This window comes from Nomascus leucogenys, chromosome 5, assembly GCF_006542625.1.
Source record: "Nomascus leucogenys isolate Asia chromosome 5, Asia_NLE_v1, whole genome shotgun sequence".
Lineage (NCBI taxonomy): Eukaryota > Metazoa > Chordata > Mammalia > Primates > Hylobatidae > Nomascus > Nomascus leucogenys.
Genome location: NC_044385.1, coordinates 55,522,454 through 55,540,792, shown reverse-complemented (window position 1 = coordinate 55,540,792; position 18,339 = coordinate 55,522,454). Strand labels below are relative to the sequence as shown.

At 43.5% G+C, this 18,339-nt stretch overlaps 1 protein-coding gene across 2 annotated transcripts in view; it reads right to left on the bottom strand.

Moving 5' to 3' along the window:
- Positions 1-552: 552 nt before the first annotated feature.
- DSTYK (dual serine/threonine and tyrosine protein kinase) overlaps positions 553-18,339 on the bottom strand; it is a 69,167-nt gene continuing 51,380 nt past the window's right edge. The window contains exons 9-13 of one of the 2 annotated variants that reach the window (XM_030813129.1): positions 17,937-18,069; positions 15,661-15,774; positions 9,027-9,141; positions 6,228-6,362; positions 553-5,785 (exon numbers count right to left, since the gene is read on the bottom strand). In XM_030813129.1, the coding sequence (XP_030668989.1) occupies positions 5,598-5,785; positions 6,228-6,362; positions 9,027-9,141; positions 15,661-15,774; positions 17,937-18,069 (685 nt within the window). In that variant the 3' untranslated portion in view covers positions 553-5,597. The remainder of the gene's footprint in view (positions 5,786-6,227; positions 6,363-9,026; positions 9,142-15,660; positions 15,775-17,936; positions 18,070-18,339) is intronic. The other variant, XM_030813130.1, reaches the window with a different exon arrangement.

The following is an 18,339-nucleotide window of genomic DNA, read 5'->3' as shown; positions in this document are numbered from 1 at the left end:
CTGACCTTCCCTGATAACTAGAAGTGGTGCCTGTCTCTTGGTGGCCCATGGTGGTGCCTGTCAGGCACTGCTGAGCAAGCAAATCTCAGGACTGGGGTGAGCCTAAATAGAAAATTCAAAATACACTACATGCAGATAGGCCAGCATAAGATTATGTGCCCAGTTCTCTCACAGTGTAATAGAGTAGCTAGGCTCATATATGAACTCACAATGCTGCAGGTTCCTGCTTAAAAGAAGCTGGAAAAAAGCATGTCACCCAGGATAGGCTCTAGAAGATACATTGCTATCATCTCACCCCTTTTCTCCACTATCCTATCTCCCATTCCCTTGCCTGACCCTCCAGTAGTGATGATGTAAAGTACCCAGAGGCCAAGAGCCATGGTGGCTGGGGAGGGCCCCTGATGGGAGAGGAACATGTTGCATCCATCTCTCCTAAGGCAAACTGAAAGACATCTGACTGAAGGTCACCAGTGGAAATGGAATGGATTAGGGAACGTCCTGTTACTATGGGTAGTGAGGTAAGGGAAAACCAAAACCAAACAGATAGAAACCTAAAACGTTAATGTGATCTTTATTATACAGCACATCTGGTATTTGTGTATCCCAACAAGTATACAGAATACTCTATAAAACCAAACCCAACCCTTCAATATTACACTAATGAAGATTAACCCAGAGTCGCATCTCTTCAAAATGCACACAATTAACACGGTCCTGCTGTAACAATATTATGGAAAGAGTCAGGTAGCACAAGAAAGGAGAGAGGATAAGGACTGAAGTGTGTGCCAAAGTCATTGTCTTTTGTTATTGCACTTTTATTCTACACACTTAGTATGTTACACTTTTATTTAACACTGTAATAAACATTAGTCCTTTAAAACAAACAAAAAACATTACATGAAGACAAAAGACAACAGGCTGTCCAGACCAATTTTCTTTTCAACCATCTGGGCAAGCTGGCCTCCCCAGTGCTAGATGTCCTGATGCACCTCTGAGATCACCTAAATTGGACTGGATGTTAACAAAACAGATGAAGTTAAAAATAAAACCCTTTTAGGAACAGTAGTGCTACTGGAAACCTCCAGGAGAGTTTGGAATACAAGTGTCTCAAGGCCACTCCCTCTTTACCCACTTTAACATCAAACAAGCTCTATTCATCCCACCTCCATAATTGAAGGATTAACCTTTTTTTTTTTTTTTTTTTTTGAGATGGAGTCCTGCTCTGCTGCCCAGGCTGGAGTGCAGTGGTGTGATCTTGGCTCAATGCAGCCTCCGTCTCCTGGGTTCAAGCAATTCTCCTACCTCGGCCTCCCGAGTAGCTGAGACTATGGGTGCCCGCCACCATGCCTGGTGAATTTTTTCTATTTTTAATAGAGACGGGGTTTCACCATGTTACCAGGCTGGTCTCGAACTCCTTACCTCAGGTTTTAAAAAGTGGGTTACTTGATCCAGAAAATCCAAAAGCTTTGGAAATTCAAGGAAAGCAACTACTCTTTTGGCAGTGGACTCTTCCAGGGTTGTTAATCCCACTCTGACGCAATATGGATGGACTAGGGAGGCTTCCTGATTATCCAAATGGAATACCAAGGCATGCCATCATCTCTCCAAAGCAAGCCCAAAGAGGGCTTTAACTTCCCAAAGTGCAACTGTAATCACCAATTCCCCTGGGCCTCCCAGTGCTAAATAATAAGCCAAAGCCAAAAAATAAAGTGTCATTCAGTGCAGTTGTCACTTTGCAGCCCTGCAACCCCGAGGCACTTCTTCCATGAGGAAGAACACTTAGTGACCCTTCTTTGGCAGCTCAAGCAAAGACACAAAAATGCATTTGAGAGCTGACAGGTACTAATCGAGAGTTCTACGAGTCCCCTATTTCTGTATGTGGTAGTAATGCATTCTTTCCTCCACTGCTTCCTTGAATTTTAGTGTTAAAAATTAGGAGAAGCTGCTGCCTAGGCTCTGTCCCCTTGAAGTTGATGGAGTCAAAAGTGACTCTCTTTGGTCTGGGAACAACCAGCACAGTCCTCCCGTGAAGCGCTTGCTCAGTCAATGAGCTACTCTTTGCAGAGGATCAGGGAACTAAGGTATGCCTGGGGAAACCCCACCCAAATGAGCCATGCCAGACAGCCCTTGCCATCAGCTCTCTAGGCATAGGGTCAGCCATTCCAGGGCCCCAGGCTCCACCATTTCTCCTGACTGCTCTGCAGGAAGGCCTCTCACTCATTTCTGAAACAAAATGAGGGACCAGACTTCAAGCTCTGGCCATTAAAAATGGCCAGGTCATCATTTTCATGCTGGGGTAAGCTGCCCTAATTATGTTGATTAGAAGGACAGACCACAATAAGGGTCATTCTTTCATGCCATCCTTTTTCTTCCTCCAGCCACAATCTCACCTCACCACTTGGGAACACATACAACCAAAGCTGGGAGGTAAAATCTTTAGGACTTTGGTCACGCTGAGCCCTCTATAACCCAAGTGCTGCCAGACTTCTTTGAAAACCTAGTGTCCTCCCAAGTAATATACAATACAGTACATTTCATGGCATTCCATCACTTATAATAAGAATGGATGCCAAAGAACAAAGAATCCAAAATTAGCTGACAATGTTATAAAACAAAAGCAAAGTATACACACGCTATACACACATATACCTGCACTCAGCCTGCTGAGTATTTAAATAACATCCCAAATATCCATATGTGGACTTTGGCTGGCCTAGAGACTTTCAAGAATATTTTGCACCTTTTCTCAAAATACTTTTTTTAAAGAAAATGAACTGTAACACAACTACTCATCTCCTTACTTATATCAGTCCCTCCCTTCCACCCTTCCCACTGGGGAAAAAACTGTTGGGGAATCTGCTAGAGAACTGGTATCTGATAGCAAACTAAGCCGTGGGGTAAACCAAAAAGGGACTCTGGGTAGAGGAAAAAAATCTAACCTCCCATATGTGAATGAGAGTATGAGCTAATACTTCCCAAGAATGTTAGGAATGTGACCTTCATAATGGAAGCGCAGACCTATGATTATAGCTAGAGTCAAAAGAAAACAGTCTGGAAAGGGAACTATATTAGACTTTTCCTAAAATTTCATACACAACAGACTTACACTGATTTCCCAGCAAGTAGAGAGTACTTACCCCTCCTTTCTTGACACCTGACTCCCTTGAAGCCCCATCATAGTTCCCAGAAGGACAGTGAGTTAGTGCAGAGAATAGAGTACTTGAAGTATAGCTAAATAGGTGGTAAAAATTCTAAGAATATACTGAACATCCTACCAAAACAAGGCTAAAGCCTGCAGAGCCCAAAGACACTGAGTCAGTTCCTTTATCATTTGCAAGTAAAAAGGTAATTATTAGCACTACATGGAATTTCTGAAAGGCTGCAAGAGTTTAGGGAGCTACTATGCTCAAACATATCATGATCAGAGCCCAGGATAGCCAAAGAGTTAAAAGTTATATGAAAGACCCATTATAGACTCCATTTATACTCCATTAATATTTAAAAGATGGTCATTCTGTCATAGACAACCCTAGAAAATCCCAGCAGCAGATGTGCGACTCATCTTTTTTTTTTTTTTTTTTTTTGAGATGGAGTCTCGCTCTGTTGCCCAGGCTAGAGTGCAGTGGCACGATCTCGGCTCACCACAACGTCCGCCTCCCGGGTTCAAGCGATTCTCCTGCCTCGGCCTCCCAAGTAGCTGGGACTACTGGTGCGCACCACCATGCCCGGCTAATTTGCAACTCATCTTACACACCTACCTGGGGACCTGTTTTACAAACTCTGGGGCCGGACACAGGGGCCAGACCACAATTATTGGGGATTAGGCAGATGGAGGGAGACTACTCACTTCCACTGTCTACTTCCTCGTCTACCTGTTTTTCTGAATCTAATGGACCAGTTTGGTTGAGGAAGCCTTGAAGTCAAGTGCATCTGAGATGCACCAATATTTAAATTGTTCCCCTTCCTCTGCCTAGAATCAGAATTTCTTTCCTCAAGCACACTTCATGAGGAACCCTCCAAAAGACCACCCACCCACCTTTCAGGGAAACTTCCCAGACACTAGCACACAGGGGTGAGGGGCACACACACAGAACCACTAGAGGAGGGTTTTTCTCTTTCATCTGCTTCTTTTTTTCTTCTAACAGATTTTTAAAAAGGTAAAAAGTAGGAACAAATTTCGGGAGAAATCGTGGTTAAAAGCTCATTGATCAAGTTTTAAAAACGTCAGTGTGTTAGATTCAAACACAAAAAGAAAAATTTCTGATTGTGTTAAGTTTTAAAAACAAGCTGGTTTTCTTCCAATATGTTTGTACACAGGCCATGGCCTCCAATCATCTCCCACCTCTCAGTTCTCACCCAAATACTTCGCATTGGGTTGATTTTGCTCAGACATTCACTTCTAAGTACCATGTTATCTGGAGCTTTCCCACTTTGAGATGAAAAGAGGTAAACAAAAGAAAAGACTCAAAGGTAAAAGAACAGATTCTGTTCTGGGGTTAGCAGTAACTCTAAATCCAGTAACTTCTGTGTGTATGTCTATATAGATAGAGATATAGACACACACACACGTATATACGTATACACACACATATATGCATACACATTCTTTTTTTTTTTTTTTTTTGAGACAGAGTCTCACTCTGTTGCCCAGGCTGGAGTGCAATGGCACAATCTCGGCTCACTGCAACCTCTGCCTCCCAGGTTCAAGCGATTCTCCTTCCTCAGCCTCCCGAGTAGCTTGGATTACAGGTATGCACCACCACGCCCAGCTAATTTTTTGTATCTTTAGTAGAGACGGGGTTTCATCATGTTGGCCAGGCTGCTCTTGAACTCTGGACCTTGTGATCCGCCCGCCTCGGCCTCCCAAAATGCTGGGATTACAGGCGTGAGCCACCATGCCTGGCCTCTTTTTTTTTTTTTTTTTTTTCCTCTTTTCAGGGCCTCTTGGTGATGTAACAGTGAAACCCTCCCCCAGAAACCAGGGACATGTGGTCCTATAAATGTAAACACACTGGCACTATGAGGAACAGATAGCTCTGTTTCTAGCTCCCTCACTGGGACTTCTGACCATTGCAGCCTGAGATCCCTGGCTGCAGACAGCAGGAACCAGACATCCACAAGTTACTGTTTTTGTCCCCATGTTTTCATAATCCCAGAACTAAGCTCAAATTTTCTGAATCCTGACTAAACTATTCCTAGCTAGAGCCAAAAATCATGAGAATGAGACTTTTTAACACTATTGCCACTGCAGTGTCCTGCTTGTTGTCTTAGAAGTATATACAGTGAATAGACAATGGTAACATCTGCCTCCTTTTCATTTGTGAGGCCAGAACATCACATTCCTCAGCTTTTACATATCTTAGACACTTTTTTGCTAACGGGATAGCTTGGTGCTTCAGTGAGCTGCTGAATATGCTCAGTCATTCAACTCTTCACTGTCCAGGAGTCATCCCTACCTGGGAAGGTTTCAAGTTTCCCAGCAAGCACCAGTTCCCTTGGGAGTGTGTCCTATAGTGAATAAATGTCAAATTCTCCCCATGGCCAAAAGGTGAGGGGGAAGGAAAGAACTAGAGAGTGAAAGAGAAAGGTCTTTGCTTTCAAGTAGAATCATCTAGTCCTCTGTTTGGCTGCTCAGAATTGGACTTGCAGAGCCGATCCATGATGCCCTGGAGCATGGGCTGGACAATGCCCAAGAGAGGCCTCTTCAAGGGGTCGCCATCCCAACAGGCTTCCATCAACTGCCAGCACTCCTCATCAAACACAGGAAGACGTTCTGGGCGAGCCCCTAGAGAAAGGAGCATGGAAACAAGACCACAAGTGAGAGGGACCCAGCACAAACAAACAGGCATGACCAGCTCAAAGGCTGACTTCCTAGTGGGGCTCGGAATACCAAGAATGCAAGGAGTTTTGACTTCGATTGCAAACATCTAAGTTAGAACCTAACAGTAAGAGTAATTAAAAAAAAAAAGAAAAACTGGAACACATTAGCCTATGAAGTTGAAGAATCGGACATTTTTTTAAAAAGACTTTTTGAGATAGTTCAATAGAGAGTTGACTGGAAGCAAAGGTTGACTTAAATATCTTTTCTGGATTCATGACAGTTGAAACGTATCTACGGCCCTGCTATGGAGTGGCCAGACAGGATGACAGGAGGCCCGGTGACATTGCCTGGGCTCAGTCTGCCCTAGCCAGGGGAGTTAGGACAAGGTAGTACTTGGGGCTCTTACCCCTCCGCACATTGTTCCAGAGATGGTCTTTGCTAGCACACCTCTCAAATGCCTCAGGGAGCTTGACAGAGCCTGAGCAGATATACCAGAAAAGAATTCCAAAAGCGTAGACATCCACGGAATTATCGTACTTCCCTGATGGCAAGAAAGGATGAAATGTAATGAGCTGCGGAGAGTCAAGCAACAGCATCTACACCACCTTGCCTCAGTAGAGGGTTGGCTTTTTCCAAAGCTTTTAACATCTATTATCTCTCAATAACAACCCTGCCAGGTGGGCAGGGCACATTTGTAATGCCCATTTTACAATACAATCAACTAAGACATTGGGAGGTCACAGCTCAATACTAAGAGAGCCAAGCCTAGAACTTGACAAAGGAGAAGGAAAATAAGGCCTTTCATTCTGCTAGGACAGTCAAAAAGATTAATCACAAAAGGTCATATTAGGGAAATAAAGTTGGAAATACAGGTGGGTAGGTATGTTGGAACCAGAATATAATCATTTTTAAAGTCAGGTAGAAGAGTCTGGATTCAGTGAGCAGCAGGAAGTCATTTATGTTTTAGAGGAGGAGGTGACATGAAGAATATAATATTTTAGAAAGATGATTCTGACAGCAATAGGTGGACTGTAGTAGAAACAATAAAAGAAATTTAAGTATGAAATAGCCAAAATAGAATAATAGTGGAATTAGAAAGTTTTTTTTTTTTTTTTTTTTTTTGAGATGGAGTTTCACTCTTGTTGCCCAGGCTGGAGTGCAGTGGCACGATCTCGGCTCACCACAACCTCCGCTTCCTGGGTTCAAGCGATTCTCTTGCCTCAGCCTCCCGAGTAGCTGGGATTACAAGCATGTGCCACCACGCCTGGCTAATTTTGTATTTTTAGTAGAGATGGGGTTTCTCCATGTTGGTCAGGCTAGTCTTGAACTCCTGACCTCAGGTGATCTACCTGCCTTGGCTTCCCAAAGTGCTGGGATTACGACATGAGCCACCGTGCCTGGCCGAAAGTTTTTTTTTTTTTTTTTTTTTTTTTTTTTTAAGTAAATCTAGAGAAAGATAAATGATGACTGTCTACTTAGTTCAGATGTTGAGTACGACTACAGCTGTCTCGGTAACACCTAATCCTTACATGTATCACCCAGTGAAGGGCTGGGGGAAGACTCGTACATGAAATGAAAGAAATTTAAATATATTGCTAATTTTAACTCTTACCAATACTAATGACTGACCAGGGACTACCTTTCTATCTTCGCTGGCAATGGAACAATCATTCCCATCACTTGGGCTCAAAACCTTGGAGTCATGTTTTAGTCATTCTTTTCTGTTCACTAACCATATCAAGTTAGCACCAAAATTTTGTTCATTCTTCCTCTGAATTGATCTTGAATTTCTCACGTTTGTTTCAGCACTAACACCAGCTTAATCATGGAGGCAACCATAGAAGACCAGCTATCTGGTCTTACCTTGGTTCTTCCCAAATCATCTTTACCTACTGTTGCTAAAGCTCATCTTCTATCAACATTTTCCTCTGTCCCCTACTCAAAAGCTCAGTAGCTCCTTAAGTCTTGCACAACAAGCCTTGATTCTTCTGTGGGAATTTCAAGCTCAATGTATTTTATCTCCAACCTTGTTTGCTACCATTCCCCAAATGGATTTCTTTCCTGTCATGCTTATTTCTATTCTGTGATTTTCTTCATTATCTCCCCTTCTTTAGCCTCCAGAATTTTCTCTCCTTCATGCTACAGGGTTATACTATGGAGACAGAAAGTCCTAGAATTAAATCACAGCTCCATTACCTTTTAGCTCAATGTTTTTGGGAGTAGGTTTCTTTCTTTCTTTTTTTTTTTTTTTTAAGACGGAGTCTGGCTCTGTCACCCAGGCTGGAGTGCAGTGGCACGATCTTGGCTCACTGCAAGCTCCGCCTCCCGGGTTCACGCTATTCTCCTGCCTCAGCCTCTCCGAGTAGCTGGGACTACAGGCACCCGCCACCACGCCCGGCTAATTTTTTGTATTTTTAGTAGAGACGGGGTTTCACCGTGGAGTCTCGATCTCCTGACCTTGTGATCCGCCCGCCTCGGCCTCCCAAAGTGCTGGGATTACAAGCGTGAGCCACCGCGCCCGGCCGGGAGTAAGGTTTCTTCATCAATCTGGTCTCAACTTTATCCATTGAATGGACACAAAAATACATCATCATCACAGAATTAAACAAAATATGTGAAAAACCTACCCATACTGCTTAGCTCCAGGTATATACTTAATAAATGAGTTCCCTTCTCACCTACCAATTTCCCAGATCTGACTCAAGTTCTACTCAAAATCTCACCTCCATCACAAAACCACCAAACATTTCCACCTTCATTTATTCCTTTTCTAAACACCAACAGTACATTATATAGCACTTAATTTAGCACTTAATCATACGTTGTGTTGTACTGCTTCCTATTTTACCTCTCAATATATCTCTATGTCAACTGTAAGTTCTTTAATGATAAAGGACAACTCCCATCACACAGGAGTTATTCAATCAATACTTTATGATTAAATAATTGGCTGATTATGGCAATTATGGCACTAATAACCCAAAGAGATGTCCAAATGATGATTCCCATTTGTACTTTTTCTTTCTTAGTCCTTTACCTCTTCACTTTCCCTGCTACTTGCCTTAGGTAGGTCTCCTGTGATCTGATTTCTCCCTTGCCTGTGCCAGACCTGCCAGTAGTGATTGTGCAAACGAGCTCAAGGGGTAGCACTCAGGATTAAAGTAATATGCCCTGCCCAGACCCACTGCCTGCCCTCCAGCCTTACCTGTGAAAAGTTCAGGGGCCATATGGATTGGTGTCCCCACAATGCTGCCTGACATCATGGCCTCTGGCTTGCAGAATCCTAAGTCAGTGATCTTGGCACGGTTCTGCTTATCCAGCTGCCAACAAAGCAGGGCAAGAGTCACCTTGTTTCTGATCCTGCACACAGCACTGCTGCATACCCAAGCTCAAAGGTAGGTACCTCAAAGTAGTGTCACTGGACAGGATTATGCTCTGAAAATGAGTTGTCAGGTGATTTCGTCCTTGTACAAACACCAGATTGTGCTTACACAAACCTAAATGGTATACCTGCTACACACCTAGGCTACATATTAATAGTATGGTCTTTTGCTACTAGGCTACAAACCTGTACAGCGTATTACTGTACTGAATACCATAGGCAACTGTAACACAATGGTATTTGTGTATCTAAACATACTTAAACATAGAAAAGGTACAGTAAGAATACGGTATAAAAGATAAAAAATGGTATACCTGTAGAGGGCATTTACAATGAATGGAGCTCGCAGAAGTGGAAGTTGCTCTGGGTGAGTCAGTGAGTGAGTGGTGAGTGAATGTGAAGGCCTAGGACGTTACCGTACACCACTGTAGGCTTTATAAACACTGTATATTTAGGCTACACTAAATTTATTTTTAAAAGTTTTTCTTCAATAATAAATCAACCTCTACTTACTGTAATTTTACTTTATAAACTTTTAATTTTTTAAGCTTTTTGTTTGACTCTTTTGTAATAAACACTTAGCTTAAAACACACATTGTATAGCTGTACAAAAATATTGCGGTTTTTTTTGTTGTTTTGTTTTTTGTTTTTTTAAAGAGACAGGGTTGTGCTCTGTTGTCCAGGCTGGAGTGCAGTGGCACAATCATAGCTCAAGGCAGCCTTGAACTTCTGGGCTCAAGGGATCTTCCCACCTCGGCTTCCTGACCAGCTAAGACTACAGTTGTATGCCATCATGCCTGGCTAATTTTTTTATTTTTAGCAGAGATTGGGATCTTTCTCTGTTGTCCAGGCTGGTTATAGGCTTTCCTTTTTTTTTTTTTTAACTTTTAAAACTTTTTTGTGAAGAACTAAAACACAGACATATTAGCCTAGGCCTGCATGGGGTCAGGATCATCTATATCACTGTCTTCCACCTCCACATTCTGTCCCACTGGAAGGTCTTCAGGGACAATAACACACATGGAGCTGTCATTTCCTATGACAGCAACACCTTCTTCTGGAATTTGTCCTAAGGTCCTGCCCGAGGCTGTCCTTACTGGTTTATATATTTACTATTTATTATACTTTTTATTATTAGAGTATCTAAAAGGTATAAAAAGATAAAAAGTATAGTACAGTAAATATATAAACCAGTAACAGAGCTGTTTATTATCAAATATTATATACTGTACATAATTGGGCTATACTTTTGTATCAATAGGTTTACACGAGCATCACCACATGTGTATTGCACTGTGCTGCAACATTACAACAGCTATGATGTCACTAGGCAATAGGAATTTTTTAGTCCATTATAATCTTTTTTGTTTGTTTTTGTTTTTGAGAAGGAGTTTCGCTCCTGTTGCCCAGGCTAGAGTGCAATGGCACAATCTCGGCTCACCACAACCTCTGCCTCCCGGGTTCAAGTGATTCTCTTGCCTCAGCCTCCCAAGTAGCTGGGATTACAGGCATGCGCCACCACACCCAGCTAATTTTGTATTTTTAGTATAGACAGGGTTTCTCCATGTTGGTCAGGTTGGTCTCGAACTCCCGACCTCAGGTGATCAGCCTGCCTCAGCCTCCCAAAGTGCTGGGATTACAGGCGTAAGCCACCGCGCCTGGCCAGTCCATTATAATCTTATCGGACTACATCGTATATGTGGTCTCACTGACCAAAATGTCATTATGCAGTGCATGACTGTACTTCATAAATCCTGCCGCCAACCTTCCTGTCTCCAGGTTCATTTCCATTACAGGTTGAGTATCTCTTATCTGAAAGGCTTGGAACCAGAAGTGTTTTGAATTTCATTTTTTTTTCAGATTTTGGAATATATCTATTATATTTGCTGATTCAGCACCTCTAATTAAAAATCCAAAATGCTCCAGTGAGCATTCCCTTTGAGGGTCATGTCAGTGCTCAGAAACTTTTGGATTTTGGAGCATTTTGGATTTGTAATTTTTGGATTAGGAATACTCAACCAGTACCATCTTCCTCCCCATACTATGAGCAGTATGAGGGCAGGGATTGCTGTTTTCATCTTAAGCACAGTGCTTAGCCGGGTACATATGAAGATCCTAAAAAACACTGGAAGAATGAGGAAGTACAGGTCCATGGAAGGACACCAGGGAAACACTTCAGTGCCTGACTCTCCTCCTGACCCCAGGGCAGAAAGTTGAGGTCCTCCGGTCAGCTAAGGAGAGTTTCCTAAAGTCCCTGTAGTTTCCTTTCCTAAAGGTCTAAGAGAATAAGTCTGTCTAATTTGGCTACTGATCAGCCTTTTAGGTTTCAGCTGTCAATTTTAGGGAGATCATTCCCTTCCCCTAAATTGCGGTCATCTTTATACATCATTTAAGTATTGCCAGAAAAAACTTAATGATATGCCAGTATACTTTCAAGAGGAGTAGGCCGAAAGATTCTTTACAATTCAAATTACAGGACTGGAGGGTTCATGACCATCTCACCATTTAAGGTACATTTACCAATCTCAGCCTTCATCCTACATCTCTGATCAAACCTTAAGCAATAACAAGGCTCAGACTCCTCAAAGGCAGAAAGACTATTCTTTAGGAGACTAAAGAAACATGACAACAAAATATACTATATATTTCCTGGATTGGATCCTGTATCAAACAAACAAACATACCATATTTAGGGCAAATGAACATATTTGGGACAACTGAAAAATGCTAATATAGATTACATATTAAATAATAGTATTGTATCAATGTTAAATTTCTTGGGTATGATAACGACACTTTGATTATGTAGAACAATGTCCTTTTTCTTAGGAGATACTTAGGAATAAAGTGTTTTCTGTAACTTACTTTCTTTTTGTGTGTGTGTGTGTGTGTGTGTGTGTGTGTGGCAGGGTCTCACTCTGTCACCAGGCTGGAGTGCAGTGGCGTGATCTCAACTCACTGCAACCTCTGCCTCCAGGGTTCAAGTGATCCTCCTGCCTCAGCCTCCTCAGTAGCTGGGACTACAGGCATGCACACGCCTAGCTTTTTTTTTTTTTTTTTTTTGTATTTTTGGTAGAGACAGGGTTTTACCATCTTGGCCAGGCTGGTCTCCAACTCCTGACCTCAGGTGATTCACCCACCTCGGCCTCCCAAAGTGCTCGGATTACAGGCATGAGCCACTGCACCTGGCCTTGTAACTTAATTCCATATAGCTCAGTAAAAAAGTATGCACACGTGTGTGTGTGTGTGCATGTATAGAGAGAAAGAGAGAGCATACATTTTGGAGAAAAGAGAATATGAATTTGGGTGAAGGGTATATGGGTCTTCTTTGTACCACTCTTCCATAAGTTTAACATTTTTCAAAACAGTGTAGGGGGAAAAAACCTTACACAATATCAGCTAAGTCTATGATGAAACTCCTCCCTAAGCTTTAAGTCTCACACACCATCTTTCACCATGCTGTTAACTCTACTACTTTCTGATATGGTTTGTTAACTCTACTACTTTCGGATATGGTTTGTCCCCATCCAAATTTCATCTTGAATTGTAACTCCCATAATCCCCACGTGTCATGGGAGGGACCTGATGGGAGGTAAGGGGCTTTTCCCCCTTTTGATCGGCACTTCTCCTTGCTGCCACCATGTGAAGAAGGACATGTTTGCTTCTTCCCCTTCCACCATGATGGTAAGCTTCCTGAGGCCTCTCCAGCCCTGCGGAACTGTGAGTCAATTAACCATACTTCCTGTAAAAGGTACCCAGTCTCAGGTATGTCTTTATTAGCAGCGTGAGAATGGACTAACACAGTAAATTGTACCAAGAGTGGGCTGCTGCTGTAAGGATACATGAAATTGTGGAAGTGACTTTGGAACTGAGTAACAGACAGAGGCTGGAACAGTTTGGAGGGCTCAGAAGAAGACAGGCAAATGTGGGAAAGTTTGGAACTTCCTAGAGTCTTGTTGAATGGCTTTGACCAAAATGCTGATAGTGACATGGACAATGATGTCCAGGCTAAGGTGGTCTCAGATGGAAATGAGGAACTTGTTGGGAACTGGAATAAAGGTCACTATTGCTATGCAAGGAGACTGAAGGCATTTTGCCCCTGCCCTAGAGATCCATGGAACTCTGAACTTGAGAGAGATGACTTAGGGTATCTGGTGGAAGAAATTTATTTATTTATTTATTTATTTATTTAGAGACGGAGTCTCACTCTGTCACCCAGGCTGGAATGCAGTGGCGCAATCTCAGCTCACTGCAACCTCCCCCTCCCAGGTTCAAGCAATTCTCCTGCCTCAGCCTCCCAAGTAGCTGGGACTACAGGTGTGTGCCACCACACCCGGCTAATTTTTTATTTTTAGTAGAGACAGGGTTTCACCATGTTGGCCAGGCTGGCCTCAAACTCCTGACTTCAGGTGATCCACCCACCTTGGCCTCCCAAAGTGCTGGGATTACAGATGTGAGCCACCATGCCCACCCGGAAGAAATTTTTAAGCAGCAAAGTGTTAAAGAGGAGGCAGAGCATAAAAGTTTGAAAAATTTGCAGCCTGACAATGTGATAGACAAGAAAACCTATTTTCTGGCTGGGTGCAGTGCCTCACGCCTATAATCCCAGCACTCTGGGAGGCCGAGGTGGGTGGATCACTTGAGGTCAGGAGTTGGAGACCAGTCTGGCCAACATGGCAAAACCCTTTCTCTACTAAAAATACAAAAATTAGCCTGGCTGCCTGTAATCCCAGCTACTTGGGAGGCTGAGGCAGGAGAATCGCTTGAACCTGGGAGGTGGAGGTTACAGTGAGTCGAGATTGCGCCACTGCACTCCAGCCTGGGCAACAGAGCGAGACGCCATCTCAAAAAAAAAAAAAAAAAAAAAGAAAAAAAAGAAAACCTATTTTCTGGGGAGAAATTCAAGCCCACTGCAGAAATTTTTGTAAGTAACAAGGAGCCGAATGTTAACCAGCAAGACAATGGGTAAAATTTCTCCAGGGCATGTCAGAGACCTTAACAGCAGCCCCTCCTATGACAGGCCTGGAGATCTAGGAAGGAAAAATGGTTCTGTGGGCTGGGCCCAGGGCCCCCCTGCTCTATGCAGCCTTCAAACATGGTACCCTGCATCCCAGCTGCTTCAGTTCCAGCTGTGGCTAAAAGGGGCCAACACATAGCTCAGGCCATTGCTTCAGAGGGTGCAAGCCCCAAATCTTGGCAGCTTACACGTGGTGTTGGGCCTGCAGGTGCACAGAAATCAAGAATTGCGGTTTGGGAACCTCTGCCTAGATTTCAGAGGATGTATGGAAATGCCTGGATATCCATGCAGAAGTTTGCTGCAGGGGTGGAGCCCCCATGGAGAACCTCTGCTAGGGCAGTGCAGAAGGGATGTATGGGGTTGGAGCCCCCACAGAAAGTCCCCACTGGGACACTGCCTAGTGGAGCTGTGAGAAGAAGGCCACTGTCTTCCAGAACCCAGAATGGTAGATCCACACATAACTTGCACCGTGTGCCTAGAAAAGCCACAGACACTCAACACCAGCCCATGAAAGCAGCCAGGAGGTAGGCTGTATCCTGCAAAGCCACAGGTGTGAAGATGCCCAATGCCATGGGAGACCACCTCTTGCATCAGTGTGCCCTGGATGTGAGACATGGAGTCAAAGAAGATCGTTTTGGAACTGCAGGGTTTAATGACTGCCCTATTGGATTTCAGACTTGCATAGGCCCTGTAGCACCTTTGTTTTGGCCAATTTCTCCCATTTGGAATGGGTGTATTTACCCAATGCCTGTACCCTCATAGTATGTAGAAAGTAACTAACTTGCTTTTGATTTTATAGGCTCACAGGCAGAAGGGACTTGCCTTGTCTCAGATAAAACTTTGGACTTGGACTTTTGGATTAATGCTAGAATGAGTTAAGACTTTGGGGAACTGTTGGGAAGGCATGATTGTGTTTTGAAATGTGAGGACATGAGATCTGGGAGGGGCCAGGGGCAGAATGATATGGTTTGGCTGTGTCCCCACCCAAATCTCATCTTGAATTGTAGTTCCCATAATCCACACGTGTTGTGGGAGGGACCCAGTGAGAGGTAATTTAATCATGGGGGCAGTCACCCTCATGCTTTTCTCATGACAGTGAGTTCTAATGAGATCTGATGGTTTTGTAAGGGGCTTTACCCCCTTTTGTTCAGTACCTCTCCTTGCTGCTGCCATGTGAAGAAGAATGTGTTTATTTCCCCTTCCACCATTAACTGTAAGTTTCCTGAGGCCTCTCCAGCCCTGTGCAACTGTGAGTCAATTAAACCTCTTTCCTTTATAAATTACCCAGTCTTAGGTATGTCTTTACTAGCAGCGTGAGAATGGACTAATACACTTTCTATGAGGACTTTTCTTAGGATCTAACTTATATTTACATGTACCCTCCAAAATCACTCAGCCACAGAGGTAGGGTATAATCTTGGGGAAACAGCTCTTACTTACCAGCACATTTTTCAGTTTGATATCACGATGGACAAGTCCCTGGCTGTGCAGGAAGCGGATTCCCTCCACCACATCTAGTGCTATCTGCAAACGTGTCTCCAGGGTCAGCCCAGCCTTGGGGAGAAAAAAGAGCTTACTTGTCATGATAAGGCAACTCCTCAATTCAACTGACTATACTAGGGCACATGTGGACAGAAAAGTGATTTTTAAAAAGGGGAAGAGCCGGGCACAGTGGCTCGCACCTGTAACCCCAGCACTTAGGGAGGCCAAGGTCAAGAATTTCAAGACCAGCCTGGCAAACATGGTGAAATCCTGTCTCTACTAAAAATGCAAAAAAGAATTAGCTGGATGTGGTGGCAGGTGCCTGTAATCCCAGCTACTTGGGAGGCTGAGGCAGGAGAATCACTTGAACCCAGGAGGCAGAGTTTGCAGTGAGCTGAGATGGTGCCACTGCACTCCAGCCTGGGTGACAGAGCAAGATTCTGTCTCAAAAAAAAAAAGGTGGGGGGAGAAAAAAGCAGTTAGGAGAGGGAAGTAGAGGAAAATCAAGGAAGAGCAAGTTGTAAAGGAGACAAAGCCAGATAAAATCCCTTGCAGGCTGCAGTTAAGCCAAATAGATAACCTCAAATGTGACTAGCAGATAGAACCAAACAACTAAGGCATGAGCTCATTTCTAACACTTGAACAAATTCTGGAACTGCCCTTGAGGCTCAAAGTGACTATTTCTAGGTCCCTCAGGAAGATTTACTTCCATTGCTTTACAGGCCTGGTTAGCCCAGGTTTGGTTTTATGGATTCAAATACCAAAGTCACTCATATTACTTCAATTCAGGGTCTCCTGAGTACTGGAAAATGTCACATCACTCATTCAAAAGCTCAAAGGATGTTCTCTAGCTCACTTGTGGAAATGCATCAGACAATGCTTAACTCCTCTGAAATGAAGAGGGAAAGCTGCTTGGAGAGTCATTTTCTTCATCATATTGATTCCTCATGACTCCAGGAAGCATTTCTAAGGTTTCCTCTGCCCTACTTCTGGAAGCCTCCATATAAACTGGTCCAAGAGGAATCCACGAGAAGGGATCTACTCAGAGACTCTGAGGTCAGCTTTTCTCTCCTTCTACTCAGCTCCTATGTAGGGAACAGACAAAAGAAACCTCTCTAATTCCCTCTTGGTGGTTTAGACAAGGGAAACTCAACATCCAACTGAGGTTTTCACCTTCACTCAAATAAAATCCTTTAGTAGCTTCTCACAGTCTATAACAGAATTTGAATTCTATGGAAATTCTTAACATTTTGGGTCTTATATAATTTGTTCCCAACATCTCTTTGCACATTATGTCTCCTGATTCCCAAAACAAACCAGCTGCTCCAATGTGCCCAGTGTCCTTACTGGTCTTCGAATGCTCTAGGCATTAAGCTGTTCCTTCCCCCTGCTATGGCCTCTTCCTTCCAACTGCCCAAATTCTACCCATCATGGTATATTTGTCGAACTCAAATGCCACATCTTCCTGAAATGGTTGCTGATTACAATTCTCTTAATAGTGCCTGTCAGTTATACCTTCTGATACCCTCTAATGGTGCTTAATGCTGGACCTTGTACAAAGCAGTCACTAATAAATATCTGTTGACTAAACAACAAAAACTAGCTTTATCCTCTTACAGCAAAAATGAGAAAGAAAAGCAGAGTTACAAGAAGCTGTACTGCTCTTCTAAGGAGTTTAGATTTTTACTACTACCACAGGGGTCTGAGTGGTGAATGACAGTATTCTGGGCATATAATGGGGTGAAAATAGGTTCTGAGAAATCTTTAAATTTTTTATTTTATTTTTATTTTTAGAGATAGGGTCTTGCTCTGTCACCCAGGCTAGGGTGCAGTGGCATGATCATAGCTCACTGCAGTCTCAACCTCCTAAGCGCAAGAGATCCTCCCAGCTCAGCCCCCTCGAGTAGCTGGGACTACAGGTATGAACCACCACACTCAGCTAACTTTCAAATTTTTTATAGAGATGAAGTCTCCCTCTATTGCCCAGATTGGTCTCAAACTCCTGGACTCAAGTGATCCTCCCACCTTGGCCTCCCCACGTGCTGGGATTACAGGGGTGAGCCACCATGCCCAGCTGAGAAATCTTTAAGGGTTTTTGGAAATAAGTGAAATAAACCCTAATTACTCCAACAATCTCTGATGAAAGCTAAAAGCTCTGAATAAACAGGAGAGGATGAGAGGCCAGAAAGGAACCCATGGATTTGGCTGCCAGCTGGATCTTGCTCTCTCCTTACCTTCAGCCCTGTGTAGAGATCCCGGTGTAGCCGCTCCATAATGAGGAGCACAGCAATGCTGGAGCCACCACCATAGTTGTAGTCAATGACTGAACCATGGAGATCCACCAATCGCTCATGCTTCGGCAGAGACCTGGAGGGAAGGAGAGAGGTCTGGGCTACAAGGCTTGGGCTCTAATCCTGCATGCCATGCCAGAATGTATGAGACAATAATTTCCAGACCATGCTTAGGACAGGTCCAGAGGTAATGGCCCTCAGTGCAGACAAAGCCCTCAGTACAGACAGAGCATGGCCTCTTCAACAAGGTGAAGAATCCTGGATTCTAAAAACTCATAAGGCTTAAGGACTAAAGAAGAAAGTTAAATGGAATGATGAGTCTGAGAAATTAGGATGGTGGGGAAAG